Source organism: Idiotropiscis lumnitzeri, unplaced genomic scaffold (genome assembly GCF_059441095.1).
Source record: "Idiotropiscis lumnitzeri isolate Australia: NSW breed Sydney's pygmy pipehorse unplaced genomic scaffold, RoL_Ilum_1.0 HiC_scaffold_35, whole genome shotgun sequence".
Taxonomy (NCBI): domain Eukaryota; kingdom Metazoa; phylum Chordata; class Actinopteri; order Syngnathiformes; family Syngnathidae; genus Idiotropiscis; species Idiotropiscis lumnitzeri.
The window spans coordinates 357,044-382,075 of record NW_028283573.1 but is presented as its reverse complement, the minus strand read 5'-3'; the positions used below and the strand labels follow the sequence as shown (position 1 = coordinate 382,075).

Genomic DNA, 25,032 nt, shown 5'->3' with positions numbered 1-25,032 from the left:
CAGTAAACAGCAAGTGCAGAGGTCACGTTAGCATCGGCCTGTTGTTACGGGAACGGATGTTTCCACATACATTCCTGGCTTTTCTCTAGCTTGTCAACTCACACACACACAAACAGTGTAAAAGGGAATAAAGGTGGAGCAAATACAAGCGTTACCACGGAGCAAACAAGGATGGGCATCTCAGTGAGAAGCCCCAAAGACAGATGCTTTTAATCCAAAGCTCCAGTACTGGGACAGTAGAAAGTTCCTCAAAAAATACAAACAGACTCAGCTTCTCAAAGATTTTAATTCATCCTCTGTTAGAGTCGCTCATACATTCAGTCGAATGTCATTTTAAAAAACAAAGTAAAGTCTCAAAATTCTGCACAAGCAGATAAAAAAAAAAATCTCTGCACTGATGCGATTTAGAAGAGAAAAGCCAGTCAATTGTGGCCGAAGTGTTGCTTCGTCTAAGTCACCAAACAACAAGCTTGTGAGGTGTACCTAATAAGGAGGCCGGCGTCCAAGCGTCAGTTGAACCAGGTGGTGTTGAGCTGCGTCTGCTTCTTGATGCTGGTGTCCATCTTGAGCACTTCCCGGATGGCCATGGTGGCATACGTCGAGGGCGGCAGTGAGAACTCCAGACGAAGACCGCGGTACTTCCCTTCTGTTCGGAGTTTGAAGAAAAAAAATAAAAAATGCCCTCAAATCAATACTTAGCAGTATGTTCATTCGAGATCCAAAGATTTGTTTTGTGTGTTCTCGTTTAAGTCCTGACCTTTGTTGAATACCGGCGCTGGTTTGTTTTCAATTTTCTCAAAGTCAGTGTGGACCAGAGAGATCTTGGGGTCGTCGTACTCGATCACCTCCCTACGCAGAAAAGACAAAGTTGGAAGCGGGCATTATTTACTGCAAATAATGCATCAGGCTACAATTAACCTGACGGTCGTTACTGGTATTGAGTCACCCGTGGAAAAGTACATTGCTGACTGCGACTCTCGGTTTGCTCATTCGAGGGCAGTACAGTAGGTACAATACAATGTAAAAAAATAATATAAAATAAAAGTATAATGCCACAGGAGCTTTTTACTTTTTTTTACGACTTAAGCTCGATGCATTTACACAAGTTACCTAGAGTTGATTAATATAGCATTTTACATTTACTATCAATTATTAAGGTCTCTGTATTGTTTTTTTATACTTTAGTAAATAATTTAGGAAGAAGAAATTGCTTAACAACAAAATAATTCACATCAATAATTCACAGGAAAAGTATTTATTTGGGGCAGGAAAAGCCCTGAGTGGTTAAAAGGAGCACCCACCAGTTGACATCGCTGGGCCTGATGAGGACGCGTCTGTAGGCTCCGGCCAGGGAGTAGTCCTTAATTTTGTGCCGCATGTTGTCGATATCCAGCCCATCTGCGCTCAGCATCTCTCTGTAACCTTTTCCGACTGACACATACACACACACACGTTTGGCCATATTTATTGATTTAAAAAAAAAAGGGGAGGAGTCGCGATGTTACCATGGTGGGAAGGGTAGATGACGTCAAAGCCAGGAAGCGGCATCACAACGTCATGTACGGAGTGGCTCTTTGCCTCCTCTTCCGACAGGACGTGTGCTTTGGCTTGAGAGAAACAATCACATTGATTTGGGGGAAAGATCAGAATTCAAACACAGTCAGCGATCCAAGGACAGATACTAACTTCCTCGGAGCACCAGGTCGCCCTCCACGGCTGTAAACCCGAAGGCGTCGATCCGGCGGCTCACCATGGTGTTCCACACCACACTTTGGTAGCTGTGGATGTACATCAAGCGGTTGTTTCGGGGGATCTGCAGGAAAGGAGACAGAAGAGCGCAACGTGAAGGCGGGCCTCGATTCCAAATTTACAATCACTAACCAGTCCAAAGGCAGTGACGATGTTGTTTTTGCCGTGCTGGGACAAGCCCCGCAGGAGCTGGCCCTCCACACAGCGCTTATTGGGCAGCTTCTTCAGGGCTGCCTCAGGGTCCTGAGTTTTAGCCCACTCCTCCCTGCAGCGCACCAGGAATTCTTTCTCAGCTGCAGGGAAACGTATGACGGAAAAATGGTAGCGGGACCACAACATTTCGTCGTAACATGCAGATTAGGAACACCTCGGTACCTCCGGGACGAGGCTTTAGAATTAAATCCACCACTTGCTTCCAATCATTCTTCAGGATGGCCCTTCTCAAAACACAAGAAGAAAAGTTTATTAGCGTGTAGCGTGAGCGAAGGCGGCGTCTGTGTGTTACCTGCCGACTTGCTGCGTGGGCACGGCTGTGGTGCCGAAGCGCTGCATGCCGTAGTAGTTGATGAAGCCGGTCTGCTTGAGGGACGTCATGGCCTGATGGACCTGGGCGTCCGTTCCTGAGATGTTCCTGGTTTGAAGATATTAGCTTTGTCAATGTCAGGCAGTTGAAAAAAAAAAAAAAAAAGAGCTCCTTGAGTGCCAGCCAATTTTAAGCATCTTGACTGATCACGGAATATTGTGTTTTATAAACACAGAAACTACCAAACGGAGGATTTGACTTTTTTTTGTTTATCTGGGAAAATAAAAGTTTGTTCCTACTATACCTTATTCCATTATTTAGCAATCAGGAATAAAACATGGGTTGGTTTCACCCAGATCACCAATTTTGGATGAAAAAAAAAAAACACTCAGAAAAACGGCTTTTTGGGAAAAAAAACAAAAAAAAACCCCAGCTTTTATGCTTAACAATAATTTTTATGCTTATTTTTTTTCTTAACGTGACAATCACACAAGCTGCTCATATCAGTCACATTTCTAAGGATCTGACATGTTTTAGGAGCTTACAAATTGTGACATGTGGTGAGGGCATCCCAAATAGATCCAATGCTGCCATCTGCTGGCCATGGTTATTTTTTAAACTTTTACAGATGATCAAACCACTGTAGGTTTGGACTTTGCTCCACCCATTCCCATAAACAAGCGTAGTTGACGGCAAATGACGTCAACGGCACTCCTCGTAAGGACTCCCGTTGCCTGCATTTCATGTCAACAGTGTTTAAAGTGTTGAGTGACTCTAAAGTCGTGGTACAATTCCAAATTATGACTTACTTAACTAAATATACAATAGAATTGTTGATTACATCCATCACTACAAACACAGATCCGTACTACGATTTCTTTGGGGCGTTTCTGCTGTGAAAACTTACGAGATGAACGCTCAAAGGGTTGCAAAAATCCAGAAATTTATGGCAATGGCAGAATTCACTCACCTACTCCTCAAAGATGGCAAGCGAAGGCCAACATTTTGCATACCTAATGACCACTGTGAAGTGGTTCCCCTGCAGCTCCCCCAGCTTGAGAGGGTGATTCTTGTAGGAGAAATTTCCCAGCTTGAGGTTCATCAGGCACTTGTTGAGGTGGGCCAACCTTTCCGCTGTGATTCTGTGACACAGACAAAACGTGAGCCACGCATCCGACATTGTGCATCCTTCTCCCACACTCACTTGAGCACAGCGATCTGCTGCACAGTGATGGCCCTCTTGTCCTTGGTGCCCATATAGGAGAACATGTTGGGTCGGAGCCTGACGAAACAACACAAAAAGTGGAGCCCACTTCTCAGTCATAAATGGAAATGTCAATATTTACTTTGCGAGTTCATGTCAAATGTTATAAGATTTGAAAACCCAAAATTTCAGAATGGGTGCCGCTCTGCTTCAAAAACATAAAGTTAGTCTGGAGTCCTGAGTTCATTATTTGAGGAATGAACGAGCAATGAGCGAATGAATTTTCGTTGACGAGACAAAATTGTACTTTGCTATAGGGTGGAAACCTTGTATGCCTATTTGTAACTAAAAAGGACTATAATCTTTTTGAGTTTTTGTCGAATAAATTTAAGAAAACTAGACAAAAACTTTTTTGGGGCATTTTCGTCGACTAAAACTATCACCAATAGGAACGACTCAATGTGACGAAAACTAATAAGCATTTTCGCACAAACGACTAAGACTAAATCTAAAATGACTGCCAAAAATAACACCGACTTCAACGCCGCTCCTACCTGAGGAACTTTGACAGCACATTGATGGCGTCCATTGTGTCCTTGTTCTCCTTGTACAGCACAAAGTGGCAGAAGCTGCCGCGGTTTTTGGGCCAGAAGTGTTTCCTCGGTGCTTTCAAAAGGACACAGAGGAAAAAAAAAAGAAACTCCACACATAAATAAATGCAAAAAATGATATCTGAGACTTCCACCTTGACAAAATCATGTCTACATCTGCCTTGAACTGTTAACAGAACGGCAAGACCTCTTTTAACTCATTTACTGCCATTGACGACCATAGACGTCAAAGATCCTTTTTTTTTTTTTTTTAATTAGATAGTAGTGAATGAGTTAACACCTGACATCTCCTGTGCTTGCTTGTGTGGAGAGGCACTTCTTACCTGAAGATGTCTTCACCTCTATCCCAAGAAATGCAAAATATAGACAATGGAAGAGTGTTACTTTGCATAAGAAGTTTGTGAGCGAGGAGCGGAGCCGCATGCACAAACAAACCCACGACTGGACTGCGGTTTGCACGAAGTGAAAAAGGGATCGGGGCAGGCATTCACAGAGAGCGATGTGTCGTGAGCCGCACCAGAAACTCGGTGAGGGGTTGTCATCCTGAGAAGTCTCATGCAAATGTTTTGAGGCTGGATTTACTCCGCGAGGGTCAGGTGAAAATTCTGACGATTGCGCTCTCAAGCGGTGCAATCGGAATATATCTTCAGATCAGAATCAGAATCAAGATTAAATCGACCAATGGAATGAGATTCTATATTGTTAGATATTATTTTTGTCCACTTGGAGATTGCCCTCATCATGTTCTACAGTAACATCCGTGGCGGCGACCGTCCTGGTAAGTGATGCGGATGTCGCATATTGCACTTTACCTTCCTTGTCAATTGTGAAATGATCCCCACTTTAGGAGATTCTTTGTCTTTTACCGACCAACTCTTTCCTACGACCTCCCCGCTATCACGCCAACTAATTTCTACACGGAGGGACGCATGCGTCGGCAGTAAAAATTTGTCTGTGTTGTCATGATTGCACACTTTTGACCTTGCAGTGTAATCCAGCCTTATCATCATGCACATGCCATTTAATTTCTTAAAAAAGGTAAATATACATGTTTGCGTGTTGTGTTGTACACGGAAACCACGAAAGTCAAACAATATGGAATTTTTACATTTTTAGAAAAACTAAATCGGTAAAGTTGCAACTAAAATACTTGCGCATGCAAAGACCTCAGCATACAACACAGGATCTCAGTTGAGCGACAAACTCATTTTCTTTGTCAACTTTACGTGTTGCATGATCACTTCTTCACGTGACTAAGGTCCACTATTTGTTTGTTTCAGTTCACTTTGCCTTGCATTATTAGCTTTCCTTTTACAGTTTATTTATTCACTTGATTTAAACTGCTGACCAGATTATTTCCAATGGCAAACACAGCTCTCAAATATGAACTGTGGTTGTGTTGGGCCTTGGTTGCTACACTTTATTTGTGTTTTTATGTCTCCACTCACCTGCCAGAGCCTTTTTTCCAGCAGCATGGTAGGCCACTATGAACTTGCGACCGTCCTTCTCCTCCGTCTTTGTCTCCAGGCCGGGGAATTGAGTTTTGATGGCTTTGTGTACCAGTGTCCGCTTCTCCTTGGACTCATCCCCCTATACAATAAATAAAAAGAGCTTTTAAGATGTGGCGCTAACCCAGCATAAGGATCCAACGAGTGTAAAGTCACCTCGATGGAGACAAAGCTCTCTTTGTTCTTGAACAGCTGCAGCTCACCGAGCTGCTTCTTCTGCTCCTCGGTCAACACGGTGGAATCGATCGTTGGATTTTCTTCTGCTATTGCGTCCTGATGGGACGAACACACACACGCACACGCATACACACCCCACACACACACACACACACACACACACACAATCAGTCCAAACAAACACGGCAAAGGTAGCTTCACAAATGACAGAATGCTGTTAAAAAAAAAAATCACCAATACCATGGATAACATGAAATGTGTCGGGATGCCTTTCTTAAAGGAGACATCATGACAACCAAAGCCATACTTGATGTTTTGCTTACCTCAACGTCTTCAGGAATTGAGAGATCGTCCAAGTGTACTATCTTGCCTTCTTTGCTAATTTCATGCACCACAAAATCCGAGTACCTGAGTAAAAATGACAACCAATAAATAGTTGTTCGGGAAAGTCAGAGGAAGAAAAGGGTGAGATTTTCAAGCACAAACCTTTCCTTCAAGATTCCAGAGAAGCCCTCGTGATCGCTGACATACTTGCAGATGCCCACATCCAGCTCGGTGAGTCCGTGCTTCATCATGTCGGCAAACGACTCGCCGCTACCATCCTCTTCCTCACCATCACTGATTGCCACCGGAGGAGTTCCATTCTCGAGTTCATCCTCAACTTTGGCTCTTTTGGTCACAGCCACTTTGTCTTTTTCATCCTCGGGGCAGGCTCTCTTCTCCCCAGGGTTGACAGGAACTGGTGTGGTCTTGGATTCATCCATTGTAAGCAAGCTGAGAAACACGGAAAGGATTTTTTAAGGGGACATTGTGACAGATCACATCAAATCCATCATTTGTTGTCACTAGGGTGACAAAAGTCAAGATTAGAAACTTTCCATGGGACTCGAGAGGAATTTACAAGATTTCCCTTGGTCATCACGGTAACGGATGAGACGGGCATTTCACCCACAGGAGAATTAGTGTGTGTAAAATGCTTTATATTGATCCTTGGAAGATTCAGATAGCTGTTACAAATGTCGCGAATTGTTTTGTTGTGTGGAACAAAATGTAAAACATGTCTCCTTCGAAACAATGCACAGAGATGGCATAAGTTGTTTTTCGTTTGTTTTTCTGACGTAATGTAGATCAAATGATAACATCTTTAAAATTATGTACAATCTCCAAAGCAAGCGTCCCATTTACTTGAAGAAGTGTAAATTTGAGATGCGTAGCTTAGCATCCGTGCTTGACAACGCAAGGTACCAGGGGAAATAGGATCTAATTGGGTTGCTAAACCGTAACAGAATTATCTATTCGTTTGCAATATTTTGCGTGGTAAATAGTTGAGCTAAACGCCGAATTAAGAGAATAAAAACGCTTTATCCCTGAAAGATCGTTCAAACTACCTGTGTGTGGTGACAGCACAGCTTCAAGCGAGCCAATCTACTACTGAACACGTGTGTGTACATGGGCGCATGCGCGTATATTTCCGGGTTTTACCACGAAACCCCGCCCACTTTGAAGATCCTTGTTCAGAGATTTGAATAAGGCAAATTCAAAGCACGCGCTGGCCACGTCGCTCACGTATGACGCAAAATGTGTTTCTATGACTAAGACACTTGAGTAATTGGTGCAAAATCAACCAGATTACGTTTAGCGTGAGCTCGAGTATCCGACTCACGAGCTATGTTGCTATAATTGTCTTTAAAACGCTAGAATGTTCATCGACGGGTGAGTCAAGAGATTTGCGACTGAAGAAACTTGTTTGCGGCCACCGTATGCTTTTATTTATTATTAATTTATAGAAGATTTAACGTGATTCCATGATATTTTTAGGTGTCTACATAATAATAAGTTAAAATAGTTTAATCCAAACACGGGAATAGTTTTATACATTCAGCCTAGAGAAAGCGATAATATTATATCATTAAAAAGCCTGGAGGCGTTTAGAACTATGGCACCAAGTTGCCCTTTTTTCACCAAGTTTCTGTTTTGTATGAAGGATTGTATTATCGTAGTTATCAATGCCACCATCTATAACAACTTTGTATAATTTGGCCGGAGTTTCGTAATGGTGCAAGAATAAGTATCAATGTGTGGGTGGTGAGTGCACCGGCGCCGTGGCTTAGTTGGTTAAAGCGCCTGTCTAGTAAACAGGAGATCCTGGGTTCGAATCCCAGCGGTGCCTTTTATTTTTTTTCCCCCCGAGCGAGTGCCTATTTTGCTAAGTGTGATGATCGAGAATCGGACTAAATTTACCATTATCAAGAAAGTAGTGCAGGAACATAAACAGGAAGTATGGTGGCCATAGGGACCAAAAGGCATCTAACGCTCTGTATTGTAAAACGTCGAGAAAAGATTAATTGCATTCTCAGTTCATCTGGTTTATGTTTGTTTTGAAAGTGCAGACCGCGTGTGCCTCTATTTATTTAAAACACTTCTATTATGCACAACACTGAAAAACTCTACAGCCTTGTTTTTTTGCTTTTTTTCATTGCATTAATTTTTCCATATAAAGCAATTACTTTGAGAATAAATGCTCTACTGAGTGACATTCTGTGCTCTCGAGTCATTACGGAGGGTTATAAAATGAGCTATACTACAAAATGTGAAAAAAATGCAAACATATTTTCATGTCAGTACAGCATTTTTTTTAACTATCGCACACAGTTGAATAGATTTTAAATGCATGTGACAAACAAATTTATAATGCAAATTTTGTTTGTTTTCACAATAGAGCCACGAGTTTTGATTTTGACTTCTGAGGTATCCGCAACAAATGTTCTCAAAATTACATTACAATAGATCTTATCCTTTTTTACCTCCTATTTAGTATTTATATTGTTGTATTGTTATTGTTTAATAAACCCCTCGCTTCGGATCCTTGGGATTAGCCTGCAAAAAATGCACCTCAAATTAGAAAGTTGCTCACCAAATGAGGTCATTGATTAGCAAAAGTGGTCTGTGAAGAAAAGAATATGTTGAGTTTATACTCACAAATTTTATGCTCTTCATAACTGGGCCTAACCCCTGTTATAGCAGGCATTCGCTGTTTAAAAAAAAAAAAAATAAAAAAAAAATAAAAAAAAAAATATATATGGCTGTGGCATCATAAAGAATTTATTAAAAACTGGAAATTGTTGGGGATAAGTTCCACAGTTTAAAAAAACCACGAGTAAATTTGTGAGTGTTTAACTACAATTATGTGGTGCTTCCAGTGCCAAAACAACAAATAAAATGGTGACCTTTTGCACAGTACTGTCTAGGTTTTATTACTAAATCATGTTTTGTTAATTCAACATTCTGTTTGGGGTTCAAGCACACGGAAATTCCAGATCCTGCAATCGTCCCTGGATCATACTGGAGCCAAGGAGTCGTTGCACGCAATTCCCGTTTTGACCTGCAGAGGGAGCCAAGAAAGGAAAAAGAAAAAGCACAGTGTGGATTTAAGAGTGTGCGCGTCTGTGCTGACTGCTACTGCCCAGAGAGGAAGAGAAGGAAAAACATGATCTCCAGGAAAGGTGCGTTGATTTCCCGCAAAGCTTCCCGACTCCAAACCGCACCGCCTCCCCTCTTTTGCGCCTGCATTTGCGCCGAATCGAACCGGAAGTAGCGCCGTAGATTCTTGCCTCGTTCTGACGTGTGTTCTCTCCTGTCCTCTCTCATCCCTTGCACCCTTTCCCTTGCATTGGGACGTCGCTCATGCCCTGCTCGGTGTCACCTCACTAGTGTTGGCCATGCAGTCGAGGAAGAGGAGGCCGAAGGGGAAAAAGGAGAAGCCGGCTCATCATCGGAGGTAAGCCGGGCTGTGCTCTTGAGGCGTGGGGAAGCGTTTGTCTGCTGCCGTTCGGTGCGTTTGACATGGGATCGTCTGTGCACGACGCCTGCCGATATGCACGTTTGGATGCTGCAGATAAGTTGCAACTGATTTGACATACTCTACAGCTGTGCTTATTGAGAAGATTTTTGCTCGACGAATGCTTTTATTTGACATGTCAACAATTGATCGCGGTGTTCGGTGTGTGAGGTTCTGCTGTGGAGAATCTTATCAGTGTCTGCAGTGGCTGTGTAAAGTGCATGAGAATTGGAGTGTGCGTGTGCGTGTGCGTATGTTGAGTGGGGGCTCTCCATGGCCGGTTGGGATTGGCGTGACGTCACTTGCTGACGCCAACAGGAAGCGGTCTGTTTTGGTCACACTCCTGTCGTTCTGGCAATGTGATGGAATTACCCTCAACCAAATCTGGTTTAAATGAAAAATGAATGTGCACATATTACAAAAAAAAAACACTCAATGGAGAAGAAAAAAAAAAACGGGGCTCGAACCTACGAACCCGTAAGAACCCACGGTGACACCAGTGTAACAAACACTTTGAACTCCCCTGTTTCTTTGTTTTAAAACTTTTTGTCTGACTTTAACCCTTCAAAAGCCTAAGCGGCATATATGCAACATCCTGGAATAAAGACCATGTGATAGTCATGTGACTCTAACAGGAAGTGACCTCTCCAATTTGCTGGAATTGCTGATATGTTAACTTCAAAGAAGCAGCCAACTTCAAAGAACTGTTATGTGATACTACAGGTCATTTCAAACTCATTTGACAGTTCCAATACTTTGATAACATGTCCTATAGTGCTGATAACATGGTCACACCATAGTGTTTGAAGAAACTAATATCAAACCAGGGCTCGAAATATTGCTGGGACATACATGTCACATCGGGCTTTCAGCCTTAAAATACGAATGAAAAGCTCGACGTGACATATTTGTCACAATAACAAAAATTGTAATAATCCACCCAATTTATTTAGCGGTATCTGCTATATTCAGTTGAAGTATGATCTGCTTGTGAATTAAAAGTGTTTTGAACAATTAGAAACATAAAATAATGCGAAAGAACAACACTTTTTGGAAATTCAACGTAATGATAACACAGTTTTGCTATTCTATGCTTATCCCATAAAAATAAATATATAATTATTGTGTATTCTGTACTTTCTTATTTTTAATACATTTTTAAGAATGCAAAAGAACAAGAAATACTCTCTTCAAAATGCACTCCAGATCATCCTGGGAGATGACAGTGACTTTGTCACGTAATCGTTTTCTAAACCTACGGTCAAATCTACATTTCACTGACAACACCAATGTATCAAACAGAAGTGCAGAAGATAAGTGTTGGAAGATTCGGCCATGGTTGGATATGTTTCGCAAACAATGTCTGGATATCACCCCGGAAGAGCACGTCTATTGATGAGCAAATGGGGTCCTTCAGAGGGACACAGTCCCATAAGACAGTATGTAAAGGGTAAAGGGTAAGCCCCACCCTTGGGGACTGAAAATTGGGAGTCGCTGTTGTTCTTCAGGAATCCTCTGTGATTTTGTTGTGTACGAAGGTGGCACTGGGAAAAAATCTTTACTTGGCATGGGAAGTGATGTTGAGGTCAAGCTTTGTGAAACTCTCCCATCAGACCACAACTACAAAGTCTTTGCCGACAATCTTTTTTTCTTCAGTACCACTGGTACTCAACCTTCTTCAACGAAAGATCTACTTTGTGGGAACTCTGCGTGCCAATCGCCTAGCTGGGTGTCAGCTTGAAGATGATAGAAGTCTTGCCAAGAGAGGCAGAGGGTCTGTTGACGCCAGGGTGGGAAAAAAAAGGAAAGGTTGGTCACTGTGAAGTGGCATGACAACAAATCTGTAACCCTAATCTCATCCTATTGTGCAGTTGAGCCTCAAGATAATGCTCGATGCTGGAGCAAAGCAGACAAGACATTTTTGGAGGTCAGGAGGCCTCACATTGTGAAGGAATAGAACACATTCATGGGAGGAGTGGATCTTCTTGATGCATGCATTGCAAGGTGCAAGTATCACATGAGGTCACGGAGGTGGTACCTCTACTTGTTCTGGCACACCATTATGTTAGGTCTGGTTAATGCTTGGTTGATCTACCACGGTGACGGTAAACTACTTGGTGTCAAAAATGTACTGCGCCAAAAGAGCTTCCAGGCAGAGGTTGCCACTAGCCTCATTCTTCTGCAGATACAAAGAGGCCGACCATCACTCAATCCCACATCTTCACAGCCACCACCACCATCCAAAAGGGTTCGTCTTGGAGTTCCAGATGATGTTCGCTCTGACCAAGTTGCACATATTGGCCTGTGAAATGTGACAAACACGGCCGCTGCAAACGCTGCAAAGTCAACGCAACTACCACCCTCTGTGAGAAATGTGATGTGCTTCTTTGCTTCACTGAGGAACGAAACTGTTTCAAGTCTTACCATGTGGTGAAGGCTAAAAACATTTTTTTTTTGTGCACTACTTTTTTTTGGGAGTCTGTTGATCAGTTCTCTGTACCCATGGTAGCTTGTTACAAATGCAACCAAATATGCAGCATTATTCATTTTTGATACAGTTGGCAATTTTGTGACACAAAATGTGTAAACTGAAGAATTTTATTTTAAACCTTATCGTTAAAGTCACAGCCGCAATTTATGTTTTTGAAATGCAAATAATTGGCACATTTCATGTTACCAAGCACTAAAAACTGTCACGTTTACTCATTGCCAAATAAATAATTTTTTTTACCACTAACGCCCAATGTTAAATATATGTAACAATACAGATCTTTGGTATGAAAAAGTATTATTCTGAAAAAAAAAACCCATTAGAAATGTGTTTAATGTGATCCACTTGGCCCGTGGTATATCCCACATAATTTTCCTTTATGGAAAAATGGGTCTGGGTTCTTATGGGTTAAGATCCTCATGCTCTACCAACTGACTGCCTGAACAAAAGTACTTCAAAATTCCAGAAAATGTATATTTTATTTATATCCACATTAGTGCCACTTGTTTGTTTGCACAGTAATTGCCTTGATGAAGTTTAGCAGGTCAGTTATTTGTTGAACAAATTTGAGTAGATTTGCCGCTCCCCGATTGGCCGATTCTTGGCAGTCCCTTGCTCTGTGATTGGACAGAGAAATTCTGGTCAAGTGCATCTCAGCGCATGATTTTTGGTATTTGCGTCAACGCAATAAAGGTTCCGAAATCTGTCCCGACTCAGTTGGCAATTAGAGCACAACTGAACAAAATAGGACAGCATTGAATGGGTACTAAATGCTCTAAATCTACCGATAGTGACGAAAGCAAGTTGCTACGTTTGGTCTGCAGTCTCTTATTGCAGCTTAATCCCTTCTGCCTTTACTGCTTTAAGACTGCTCCCTAAAATAACGTCCCACCATGCCATTTGCCGTGCGTATGTGTGTGCATTACCATGGAAACAAGTTCTCGAACAGGCCAAAATACCGCAGCGAGCCTCGGTCAGTTGCCGTGATTGTACTCACTAGGACAGGGAAGCCATTGCACGTTTATTTATTTATTTATTTAATCAAAAGCCCTTCCGTTGTTGGTTCAGTGGCGGCGAGTTGACCGGCACCTTATAGAAAAACTCTCAAAACATGTGGTCTTTTCGATGCGATTTCCATGGCAGCCCATGTAGGATGCCAACGAGTCGGGTCATGGAGCATGAAAGCATTCCCGGCTCAAATTAACTTCTTCTTTGTATAAAAATGAAATAAACATTTTATTCCGAATTCAACTCTTACCTGAATCAAGATACAATACAACATTTTGATAATAATAATAATAGAAAAAAAATATTTGGCATATATAGTCTTGGAAGACAAAAGGTCAGCGATTGGTTGGAGAGATTTCACCCAGCTCGATGATTGGTTGGGTGATTTCTGGTTAAAAGTCAAATCAGCGATTGGTTGGGGGAGTTTAGCTTTCTGATAAGTTGTAGGAATGTTTGTAAAGGATGCTGTGACAGGATTGGTTGGACGAATTGTTGTCAGGTTGCTCAACTGATTGGCCAGGTCGTATAAGGACACAGCTTTATTTATTTTTTTTTTTTCAATTATTTTTTGATGGAAACACATTTTAAGCTGCCTAAATTTATGGCGTCCACAAGAAGTGAAATAATTTCCACTGAGTCCCCCAAAATGTTATATATTGTCACGCTGTTGCAATGGCAGTTGCCGAGGAAGTTTAACAAATCTTTTTGTGAAAAGTCTCATACAACCTTATTGTTTTATCGATTGGGATGCATTTAAACATCTCTTCTCCTGCGCCGACCAAAAATGATGAATGCCAGCGCAGGCACAACACAGTCGATAGGCAGTCTCCTCACTTTGAACTGATCTGTCTTTGGTGTGTGTGTGTGTGTGTGTGTGTGTGCTTCACAGTCAATCAACTTCTTTTTAGCGAGGCTGCTGCCATGGTGAACATTAATTCACAGGGGATGCTTTCAACGTCGTGCTGTTTAACAACTACAATTATGACTTTCAAAGCAAATGTTCATTGTCCGCAGTATGCAAAAAAAAACAAAATTAAAAAAAAGAAATGAGTCAGCAAAACTGTTCACAGGGGACAGGGAATATGCCCTGTGACTAATTGATGCCACCCCTACAAACGTTGTAATTTTCCTATATGAATCGTTTAAACAATTTGAAGTGTGTACCATAAACTATGCTCCCTAAACAGTTTATTGCCATTCACGCCAGAAACGTCCATGAACATGTACATGAAAATGCACGAAGACTCCATAACTTCTTCTAACAACCCAGACTAAATATAGCTCCTCCCCTACATACAAAGCTTGTCTCTCTGTTGAGACGTGTCACTTCAACATAAAATACTTCCTTTACACCAGTGTACACTTTTCTGTCAGACAGGACTTTGGTGCCTTCTTGTGGCATCTGAAGGCATTTATGAAAGAGCCAAAAACAGGAATAGGTGAGTCCCATAAGTTGGGGCGAGGTTTCACAGGGGGGAAAAAAAAACACATGCAGTGGGCTGCAAGTTTTTAATTGTTAAAACTGGACTCATAGACATGGCAGTTAAATTCAACCAGCATATTTGGTAAAATCACTTTAACTGAACAGCATTAAATATTGTAATTTCACCCAACAAACTTTCATTGATAGGCAAGGAACGAGTGTAAAAAAAAAAAAAAAAAAAAAGCAACATTTTCAAACCATATGTTCCTACATCCATAACATAAAGTGGAGAGGGAATCATTTTGTCACAGGTCGTGTTTTTCACTGTTTGTAATACTCACTCTAACCGTTAGGGGGCAGCAGCATATTGTAAATTGTCGGTAAAACTCCCACTGCAAAGATAAATGAACGAACATCTGTCTCCATTTTGAAATAATACTTCATACTTCTCCTCATCATAATTTCACACAGTAGACTTACTTACTCCCCTATTTCTTTATGGTAAGGCGGGTACATGATATTGAGTGGCGTGTAAACAAAATCCCGTGTAGTGGCATCCATCTTGAGCGAGGTAATAAGCGCTTACTCAGCAGGTGAAGTGCTATTACCCCCCCCCCCCCCCAACTCCCCCCGAATCCCCTTGTCTCCCATAACATGCTGCTTCTGTTTTCTGCAAGCAGAGTGATGATGACCCACATTTGTAAACAGATGAGGACATTATGTATAGATTTCCTGCCACTGCAGACAATAAAATTCTCCACACAAAGGGCTGGCGAGATGACTAAAGGGCGCAGGTTTGATTCCTCCCTCATTTGGCATGCGCACTTGAGGTGCCCTTGAGCAAGCTTACTGCTGTCACGATGAGTGTGTGTGATAGCTAATGAGTTTTGCTTTCACACACTCACAAAAAATAGTTTCTGACCACAAAGTTGAGAAAGTTACCTTTTAGTGAAAAAAATGTGAATAAAACAGTGACTTTGATGCTAATATTTCTTCTTGTGTAATACTACAAATTATAATACAGCAAGAACAAGAAAGGGATTTTGATGGCAAAGTAATCAATTATTTACCGAAATGTGCTGTGAGTGATGCTGACTCACGGCATTACTTGAGTTGGTAAGTGTCTTTTCTTTTCTTTTTTTTTTTTTTTTAAATGGGGTATGGGCTGATTTCATCACTCATTAGTTGAACTGTGATCTTTTCTCATAATGGTCACATAGGTTTTCTCCCAACTATGTTTATACCATACATATACATAGTCTGTACGAGTGTGAGTTACCAAAACTTGTCAGGCTTTCATCGTGTTGGCATTTCTCTCCCTCAAAATTGATTTGACAAACCAAGATTCACCACCTTATTTTATCCTCTCCTCAAAAGCTGTGCTGATCTCAAATTCAAAGTGATGCAACACGTCTTCGGCAGTCTGTTACCCATTACAGTCATTGGTTGAAAATGAAATTGAAATTAATTACGGCCCGTATTGTATGCATTTATTGTAATGACTTACTTTCTACACTGGGTGGCAAAGTAGGAGAACAGAAGAATTTTGTTGTCCTCTTTCTTCTTCCGTGTTTTCCACCAATCAAACATCACTCGGTAAAGCGCACAATAGAATCACAATTCTTTTACTGCACTTTGGACTCTGTGCCATGTTCATTTTAGGACCGCACACTATTTCTTTTTATTTTTTATGTTTTTGATTTCAAATGCGAAAGTGATTCTGCTCTTGCGCTTTCCAGGAATGGTTTAATTGTAGAAGAATAGAGGGCCACGGGCCAACCAAAAATCCAGAAAAAAAATCCTTGACTTTTTGCTTCATCACCCAGCTGCCTTTAAAAAAAAACAACTGATAAATATATATCATTCAATCACCTATCTTTATTTACAATAATGGATTTGTTTTTAATTTGTTAGATAAATTGAACGTGAGGCATGTCTTAGTGGCCGTTGTGTCTTTCAAATTTTTTATTTGAACACTCATGATTCACTTCTACCTTGTGTGTGCGCGTGTGTGAGTGTCTTTTTCCACGTGAGGGCACTGTGTAGTAGTGATGGGAAAATGAAGCTTCAAATTTGCTTCATGAACCAGCTGCTGTATTTTGGAGTCCTCTAGATGGCACTGTTGGATTAAATAAAAGGTTTAAAAAAAGTTTGCTTTCCGCCCAATGTTGAACAGAGAGTGCCATCTACTGGAGTCCAAAAATACCACAACTGCTTCATGAAGCAGATTTGAAGCTTCATTTACCCATCACTACTATGTCGTAATTAGACATTACAGCTGCTGACATGAGCACATCCAGCGTTACAGGAGCAAAAAGAGCAATGCACATATCTTCTCTGTTTGTCTTGCTTTGATTCATTGCTGCTTTGTGTGTCCAGAAGCACGTGTGTGTGTGTGTGTGTGTGTGTGCGCGCAGCCAGCATCCACCAGGCCGTATGTAGAAGTAGGCCGCTTAAAGATAGCTCGCGGCAGCCTCAATACTGGCTCCTAAAATATATCTGCTCATGAGAGTCATCATCTCTCCTTCCCCCTCTTTCGTCATCTTTCCGAGTGAAATTTGCACATGGATTTATGTGCCAGGCTGCTTGTGTGCGTTTCTTACACGTGATGGAGTGCGATGTTTTCTTCAGTGTCGTTTCTCCTCATGGGGAATCTCGCAGAGCAACCGTGTCCCTCATCGCCCCGCCTCCAGCCACCTGCCCTGGCTTGACCCAGGAAACGCTTAACTCATTCAATACCATTGACGGCTAAATACGTCAAAGATCCATTTTTTTTTTTTACTGGGCTGGTAGTGAATGAGTTAACATCGATGCTCCTCAAGAGCACACGTGATGGCCCCATGCAAACTGATGGAGACCAACCGCAAAAGACAATTGTGGGGAGTCCTCTGACTTTGACTTCTGACCCTAAAGTGTGCCTATCCGCTCCCATAAACCAGCTCAGGTGAAAAGAAAGCACTTTCTGACTTTTATATCCGTCAACGGCAGTGAATGAGTTAATGACCAAAGTGCTCACTGACGTGATTCCAACTTCATCATCTTCAGTCACGTGACCCTCAAAAAGGGGGTGCATGAAAATAGATATGCAGAAGAAAGAAAATGTACCCCCCCGAACGCACCCCGCCTCCCGGCTCAAGTGTTCCTCTTGTGGTAAAGATCTAATGTGTTCTTTGTAGCCGGTGGCCCACATGAGCGCAGAATGAGGACAATAATTTGGCTCAGAGACATGACGCGACATGGATATCGTTGCGTTTAGGCTTCAAGTCTTGTTCTCAACAGATACATTTGTTTGTATCCTTTTGTTGCCATTTTATGAGATAAAAAAAAATAAATAAATAAATCGATCGTTTGGAAAGTGGGTGGTAAATGAATTAACTCATTTACTGCCATTGACGGCTAAAGACGTCAAAGATCCATTTCTTTTTTAAATTGCCGACCTACTTGCTGTCCTTTTACAAACTATCTTGCATTCTAACGATTTGTGGAGCACCACATATATTTGACATGCTCTAAAATAGTTCAAATGCTTAAAAAAAAAGGGGGGCGGGGATTGCTCTGGTATGGACCTTCCCATTTTGCACTTTGTGTAACCTCAGCGTTGCCTCACAACTCCCCATACACACACCTCGATTGAAACGCGTCAGTGCACCCACAGACTAATATTGAGGTCAGACCGAGGGATTGAGACAACCCCTCCACCACCGCCACATACACTCAATAACATCATGGCACACCCTCCGGCTACCTCACAGTGAGCTGATCGCTCATGTGAAAGTGCACCCATCTGCCCAGAAAATACAGCTCTGAAAAAAAAAAAGAGAGGCAACAATGAAGATGAGGTTGAGGGAAAAGCCAGTGAGGATGCCAGATAAAGAGAAGGAAGAAGGAACAGGAGGGGAGGGGCGGAGGCAGATCTGTGTCGCGTTGCCCTGAGAAACAGGATGTCGTAATAAGGCAATCGGGAGAGAGGACGAGCGAGTGAGAGAGGCGGGGGGGAGGGAGGGACTCGGTCCGAGTTGGAGGACGGGGAGAGGGAGAGTGAGTGCGCCAGAAGGGAAAAAAAAAAAAAAAAAAAAGCATTTATTTCCCTGTTGCTGTCACAAGGCGACACCCCTCCACACGCGCTCGCAGTGGAATGTTCCGCCGGGTTCTGGGCTCTGTTGTTGTGCAGAGCTGCAGAAGGCCTGACACAGTCAGGGAGATCAGGAACACGGCCACGCAGGCGGGCACACACGCTGAGCCCCGGACTGACGTCTCTCTTTTTTTTTTTTTTTTGGGGGGGTGGAGGGGGTCTCATTTTCATCAAGCCGGTGGACCGGGGGCACCTCGGGAAGGAGGGGGTGAGGGGGAACGAGGCAAGGTGAAGGAAGGTTGGAAAAGAAGGATCATCATCTTCAGCACATTGCTCCTTTTTGTCCTCCATCCTCCTCGGAGAAAGAGGACAGCAGAGGAGGAGGAGGAGGAGGCGGAGAGGGTGGTGGGGGGGGGGGACAGTAACCCTCTCCTCTCCTTTCACTCAGACTCACATCAGCAAGATCCAAACACCAGGAAAAAAAAAAACAAAAGCCGCCTCCTCTGTTCGCTTCTGGTCCCTCGGCCAGCGAGCGGCTAACAGGCTCCGCTCATGTCAGTGAACTCGGAGAAATCCTCGTCCCCGGAAAGGTAACGTCGTCGTCGTCATCATCATCAACTAACCACCTCCTCATGCTGCTGCTTCTTCTGCTCTGTTTGTCCGCCAGCATGTCCTCGTCCGCGCGAGCACCTTGCATGCTTCAGGCCTGCTGGCGTCACGTCCTTGCTCGTCTGCTCGCTTTCTTCCATTGTCTGGGTCGAACCACCAAAGAGAAAACCATGCAATGTTGCATGCTTGCTGATGGAGCGGGGCATCCTTACACAACGGGCGCAGAGCTTTGTCTCGGTCACAAACGCACGCACAGCAAACGTCCCATCTTCTGCTTGTCCTGCTCAGGGTCATGGGGTGCTGAAGTCGGCCCCCCGCTGATTTAGGGCGAGAGGCGACGTTCACCCTGTCAGTCACTCGACGGTCACGTACTGTGAAGCCCGATACAACTTCACGTTCATGCCGAAAGTGTCTTTAATGCGCAATCATAGATTTTGTTGACATTGACGATAAATGGATTAGTTTTGGTCATGGAGGATTGTGATGACAAACACATGCTAGGTTTATTGAACACCTGTGATCAATTAACTAACCTACCTGTTGGTCAGGTTAATTGAAACTCTAAATGTATTCACAAAAGCACGTATGCCAGTTTAATTTAACACGAATACTTGCGAAAACACTGAATCGTAATCGTAATTTCCGGACTATAAAGCGCGCCCATGTATAAGCCGCAGCAGCCCCCCAAGAGGAAAAAAAAAAAAATCGAGAATGCTGCTGTATTTTTGAGTCTTCTAGATGGGACTGTTGGATTAAATAAAAAAAAAAATGGCAAGTCAGTTTGCTTTCAGCCCAATGTTGAACCGAGAGTGCCATCTACAGGCGTCCAAAAATAGTACAAGTGGTTCATGAAGCACATTTGAAGCTTCATTTAAACATCACGACTGAAGACCTTTTTTAATCTTTAATGAACTTATTGTAACAAAAATGTTTCTGTCAACAACTTCAACATTTATACACAAACTGTCCTTGGAGGTGGCACGGACGCAATGGCCCGCAAGACTGTCGTTAGCATTAGCGACAACAGTCTCACCCCCTCCCCCGACCCCCCACTAGCCCGACGAGGCAGCTCCTCAAACGCCGCCATTCGTAACGCGTTGCGAAGCGCCACGAGGCGAACAAAGCGGCCGATTGAACATTCTCAGCTGCTCTATTTCATAACAAAGACGGTAATGACGGAACATCTCACCGCACATGGGGAGTAAATGCGGCGACAACATCGCTGTTACGGATTGTACTCTCACTTTTTGAAGATGAACACGCCTGTTTTGCATCTGTATCGTTTGTTCTCTATATTTTCAATCAGCAAAAATTAAAACTGAAAAGTAGGGATGCAGCTGCACCTTGAGCGAACGGAAAAAAATTACGTACATGTCGTGCATATTAAATTCAACCACCTAACTTTGCTTTAAGCGAGTCCGCTAAGTATAATGAGACGTCTTTTGTATTACAAGCAGCGTCACGGAACAAATGAAACTTGTTACGCCGAGGCGCCGCCATATTTACGACCTCCATCTTTTTAGATGCAAGCTGACCGAGGCCTTAAGCGTGCTAGCGTTGAAAGATCTCGATCTGACGGTCACCGCCGCGGGCTGAGGAGCAGACAGGATGACTCAGGTAGCTTCCGATGGCGTGCCAAGTCCAATCAAGCGGCCTAACGCCAGGCCCTTCAAACTGGCACAAGCGCAAGCGTGTGCACAAATCATATCTTTCGTCTTTACTTCCATAAAGTGGACTGCATTGATGCACCTGACTCTTTGATCGCCATTTTATCTTGTTCCATCCATTTCATAGTTTCACAGTTTTGTCAATATTCCACCTTTACTGTGTTCTGCGTACAAGGCAAAGATGAATGAAGTATTATTTTTGTCCCTTTGGGGTCACTCTCATGTTCCACATTATAATGATGAGTGACGGTGAGTGATGTGCGAGTCGGCAAATGCGAGCTGAGGTCAGGATTGTCTGGCTGTTGCCATGGTAACCGGTAGCACGAGGGGGTCACCGACTGCGTTACTCGAGGGCTCCTGTCCAGTGTGTTTTCGACAAGTGGACAATCCGGGTCATGGCACCAAGTGTAAAGTTTTGGGTTTTGGAATGGAATTATTGGAGGCTTTTCATTAATCGTTTCCGCGCTTTATTTAGAGTTTGAAAAGCACGACGCCGTATTAGGGTCCGGTAGCGAGAATAAAAGTAAGACAAGATGAGATTCAAAGTTGTCATTGCTGTGATAGTTGACGAGCGAATCCTGAATGACGTCCGTGGCGCGACAAGATATCTGTGTAAATGCGGCTACCGTATTTTCCGGACTATAAGCCGCTACTTTTTTCTTAGATTTTGAACCATGCGGCTAATACAACGGTGCGGCTTTTCTGTGGATTTTCCTTTCACCAGTAGGGGCGCTCTATAGTTCAGGAAATACGCAAAATAAATCTCGATTTATTTTTCTTTATTTATTTTTTTTTCTCTTGGGTCTGTTTTGTTTTAATTAGTAAAGTTGTTGCCGTGTTTAAAGGCACTTTTTTAACAATTTGTTTGTGTGCCTTTATGTGCACTCACAGTACAAAATCGTTCTGTACATGGAGTAAACAATTCATTTTTTTCAACATAGAAAACTGCGGCTTTTAATTCGTTTTTCCCCATTTATTTATTTATTTATTTATTTATTAATTAAGAGTTGCTGTGCCTTATAGTCTGGCAAATATATATGTTAATATATGTTAAACCGAATCAAAAGCTATTTTGGAATCCGCAACACGGCCTAATCGGTCTCATCTCTCCACCCCAACATTGTTGGACTCACAGTCATCTGACTGTAATTAAGAGGTAAGCGATGGTCCATTGTTGCTCGGCTGCTGTTGGCCAAGAGCTACACCAGTCGTGATGCTGTCCAACATATCAAATGACAAACACAGCCCCGTGTCCGTTTTCGCTCTCCACCAGTTTAGGAGCTGCATAACAGTGTCGTGACTGCAGGGGGTCATGAGGGCTCATCCCCGAGAGTTTTTCCCAAAAATACCCAACAAAGATGTATTCATTCGAGCAGGACCGGGGAGTGTTCCGTAGACAATTTGGCTTGTGTCTGCTGATAAGTAAACGGAAACCATTTCCAGTTTATAGAATCAAATGTAAGGAATGTACGGCTATGCTTAATAACTGAAAATGATGTGGACAAGGGCGCGTCTTGAAATGCTGCGAGACCAGGGGTGTCAAACTCAAATACACAGTGGGCCAAAAAGTAAAACTGGCCCGCATTTACTTTTTTAAAAACAATATCAATGCAGATTTTTCAATTGAAATTTTGTGGTTTTATCAATGCAATATAATGTTTTGTTTTTAAAAATGACTATTATCATTTTGAATGTCACTATTATCATGTAGAATGTAAAATGGTATAGTAGTCATTTGGTATAACCTCGCGGGCCAAATCTAATTACATTGTGGGCCAAATTTGGCCCGCGGGCCAAAGTTTGACACCGGTGTGCTAGAGCATTTTTGATGACAGGCTTCACCGCATGAATGCTGACGTGCAGACTTTGGTGGGTAAACCAATGGTGAGTCTTCGGTTTTATGACGGAGTTCCGGCGGCAACGTAACCTGAATCCGTACAGTGTCGGAACTCGCCGTAGGCTGTTACTAACCTAAGCTAGCGCGGTATTAAATATTGTACATTTGAAAAACAGTTGTAGGCCATATAAAAATAGAACAACGATAAGTTTGATGATAATAGCGGATTTCTCACTTTGAGTCCCCTTTAAACTTGTGATAAACTTTCCTTTTTGGGCTGTATATTCAACATGATGCTTGTATCTACAACTCCATCTGGTCCTAAGACGCTCGCATGAAAGGTTTGTTTGCTGAGAGTTGGGCCGAACAGATTGGCCAACTTCTGCGTGTCGGAGCAAATGATCGGATGGATGGTTGAACTGATTTTGTTTGCAAAGGAGTTCAAGGTTTTATTGGGACGCTCGAGGTTGATTGGACACTCTGAATTGTCCTTAGGTATGAGTGTGAGCACGGATGTTTGCTTAGCAATTAGCATAAATACGTGTCAGCAATGTAACTTAGTATTGCTGTCACATGTATCACTTCCTGGTTTTAAACCAATCACCAGCAGCCTTGACCTCATCCATCTTCATGCGCTTTCAGGGACATCCCAGAATATAGGAACATGAAGCACCACTATAAAGCAGTGCTTCTCAATTATTTTATGTTACGACCCCCCCCAGTAAGAAGAAAACAATTTGCGCCCCCACCACCCACTCTCCACCGCTACTCTAAATAAAAGCATTTTCGTTGCAAAACAGACCTACACCAAAGAGTTAATACTCGCTGTGCAAAGTAGGCAATGAGAGCGCCACTGCCATCTACTGGAGCGGATGTGCAATTACACTTTATTGTCGGCCTTGAGGCGACACCTGTGCTGCAGATGATTTTTTCCGAGCACTGATCGAGGTCTCGGGAAACAAACAGCGTTAGGAGTCAGCGGCTTGTCGAGACATTGGGCGAACGTGTTTGGTCGGCCCTTAATTGTGTTTTTGTGTGTGCTCTGTCAACACAGTTGAGCAATCGGTGCGTTTAATGGAGCGCAGCGTTCAGTTCAGGTGAAAGGTGAAACGAGACCACAAAGTGAGGAGGGAAGAATCGAGGGATTAAGGTACACAAGGGATTCTTCGATTTATTGTCGACCATTAGCCGTTGATGAATAAGTAGCACACATGCAGCTGTCTCCAACATAGACTAAAATGTTCCATCTCATCTCCTCTTTCATCTACTCGACACCCCTCTTGAAACACAAGTTGCACGTGCTGTTATGCCGCCTCCTTCCCGTGTTACCTGCCGTCGTCTTGTTCATTCTGTTTAACTCATTCACTGCCATTGACGGGTATAGCCGTCAAAAAGTGCATTCATTTTACCTGGGCTGATTGTGAATGAGTTTCATTTTGGACTGGAGGGCGAAGGGATGCCAAATGTTTTTGGAGGGTCAGAGGGGATGCATTTTATTACAGGGACAACAAATGGCTTTAGTCCGACCCCTGATTGATTTGTTTGTTAAGGGCCGTGCCTCCAAGCGTTTCTCCAAATAGTCCATCGCCAGTTAAAAGGATTATTCATTTATCGTGGTGTTTCTCTCTCGGTAGACAAACAAGGTTGTATTTAAAGGTCGTTTCATACGTTTGTTTGATTAAATTGCCGCTTGTTCCAATAAAGGTGAAGGGATGACGGGCTGAAATGATAATAAATCAGTCACTAACAAATGTTTTCTTGGCACAATGAGAGCGAGAGAGCAAACAATGAAACAAAACAAGGTGAATGAGTGCCGTGGATGTGGGAAATTCTCAATCCATGACCAAATTGCGCCACATTAGAAACATTTCTGGGCAAGTGGGTGAAAGCATTTCACACCAAGTTGAGCACCGACATCCGCCAAGGCCCAAATTGCGAACAAAATTGAAAGAATAATCAGTTTGGGCTAGGGGCTGCAATTATTTTAATAATCTCTCGCTTATTTTATGAATTAATCGATGAATCAGATGCAAAAAACATGTTTAAATTTCTGAGCCTTTATTCTAAAACCGGACAGAGTTTCTATTTGACAGCGCACAAACATGATGATTCAGTTTCTGATTTGGTCAGAAATTATGCAAAAATGTTGATCATTAATTTCCATCGATTCTTCAAAATCGATTGATTAATTGTTGTAACTCTAGTTTGGATATTGTATTTGTGGGCTGTGGCGGTTCTAGTTTGGATGGCTCCCTGTGCGAAACTCCCTTTTTGGCTTTTTGGCTAAACCTCTCCCGTCAACTTTGATTGGAAAA

General features: G+C 42.6%; 2 protein-coding genes and 1 non-coding gene across 8 annotated transcripts in view; 2 read left to right on the top strand and 1 right to left on the bottom strand.

The window, feature by feature from the left end:
- Window positions 1-267: 267 nt before the first annotated feature.
- On the bottom strand, window positions 268-7,307 carry pus7 (pseudouridine synthase 7). Of its 2 annotated transcripts, XM_088287283.1 has the most exons (17): window positions 7,161-7,307; window positions 6,259-6,546; window positions 6,096-6,180; window positions 5,752-5,868; window positions 5,536-5,677; window positions 4,411-4,428; window positions 4,031-4,142; window positions 3,477-3,554; window positions 3,286-3,414; window positions 2,255-2,380; window positions 2,125-2,186; window positions 1,882-2,042; window positions 1,687-1,813; window positions 1,506-1,607; window positions 1,302-1,431; window positions 758-849; window positions 268-646 (listed from the first exon to the last, which is right to left on the bottom strand). In XM_088287283.1, the coding sequence occupies exons 2-17, from the start codon at window positions 6,534-6,536 to the stop codon at window positions 510-512; spliced, it is 1,896 nt and encodes a 631-aa protein (XP_088143409.1). In that variant the 5' UTR covers window positions 6,537-6,546; window positions 7,161-7,307; the 3' UTR covers window positions 268-509. The 2 variants fall into 2 exon arrangements, with proteins under 2 accessions (XP_088143409.1, XP_088143411.1); XM_088287285.1 differs by lacking the exon at window positions 4,411-4,428.
- Window positions 7,308-7,351: 44 nt separating this feature from the next.
- Window positions 7,352-25,032, top strand: part of srpk2 (SRSF protein kinase 2) — a 39,480-nt gene continuing 21,799 nt past the window's right edge. For 2 of the 5 annotated variants that reach the window (XM_088287270.1, XM_088287273.1), the window contains exons 1-3: window positions 7,352-7,485; window positions 9,074-9,275; window positions 9,484-9,550. In XM_088287270.1, coding sequence (XP_088143396.1) covers window positions 9,260-9,275; window positions 9,484-9,550 — 83 coding nt within the window. In that variant the 5' untranslated portion in view covers window positions 7,352-7,485; window positions 9,074-9,259. Of the gene's footprint in view, window positions 7,486-9,073; window positions 9,276-9,370; window positions 9,551-18,602; window positions 19,195-25,032 lie in introns of those variants that run through there. The other 3 variants (XM_088287269.1, XM_088287271.1, XM_088287272.1) reach the window with 3 other exon arrangements.
- trnat-agu (transfer RNA threonine (anticodon AGU)) lies at window positions 7,869-7,942 on the top strand. Its single transcript has one exon. It is a non-coding gene; the product is annotated as a tRNA-Thr (tRNA).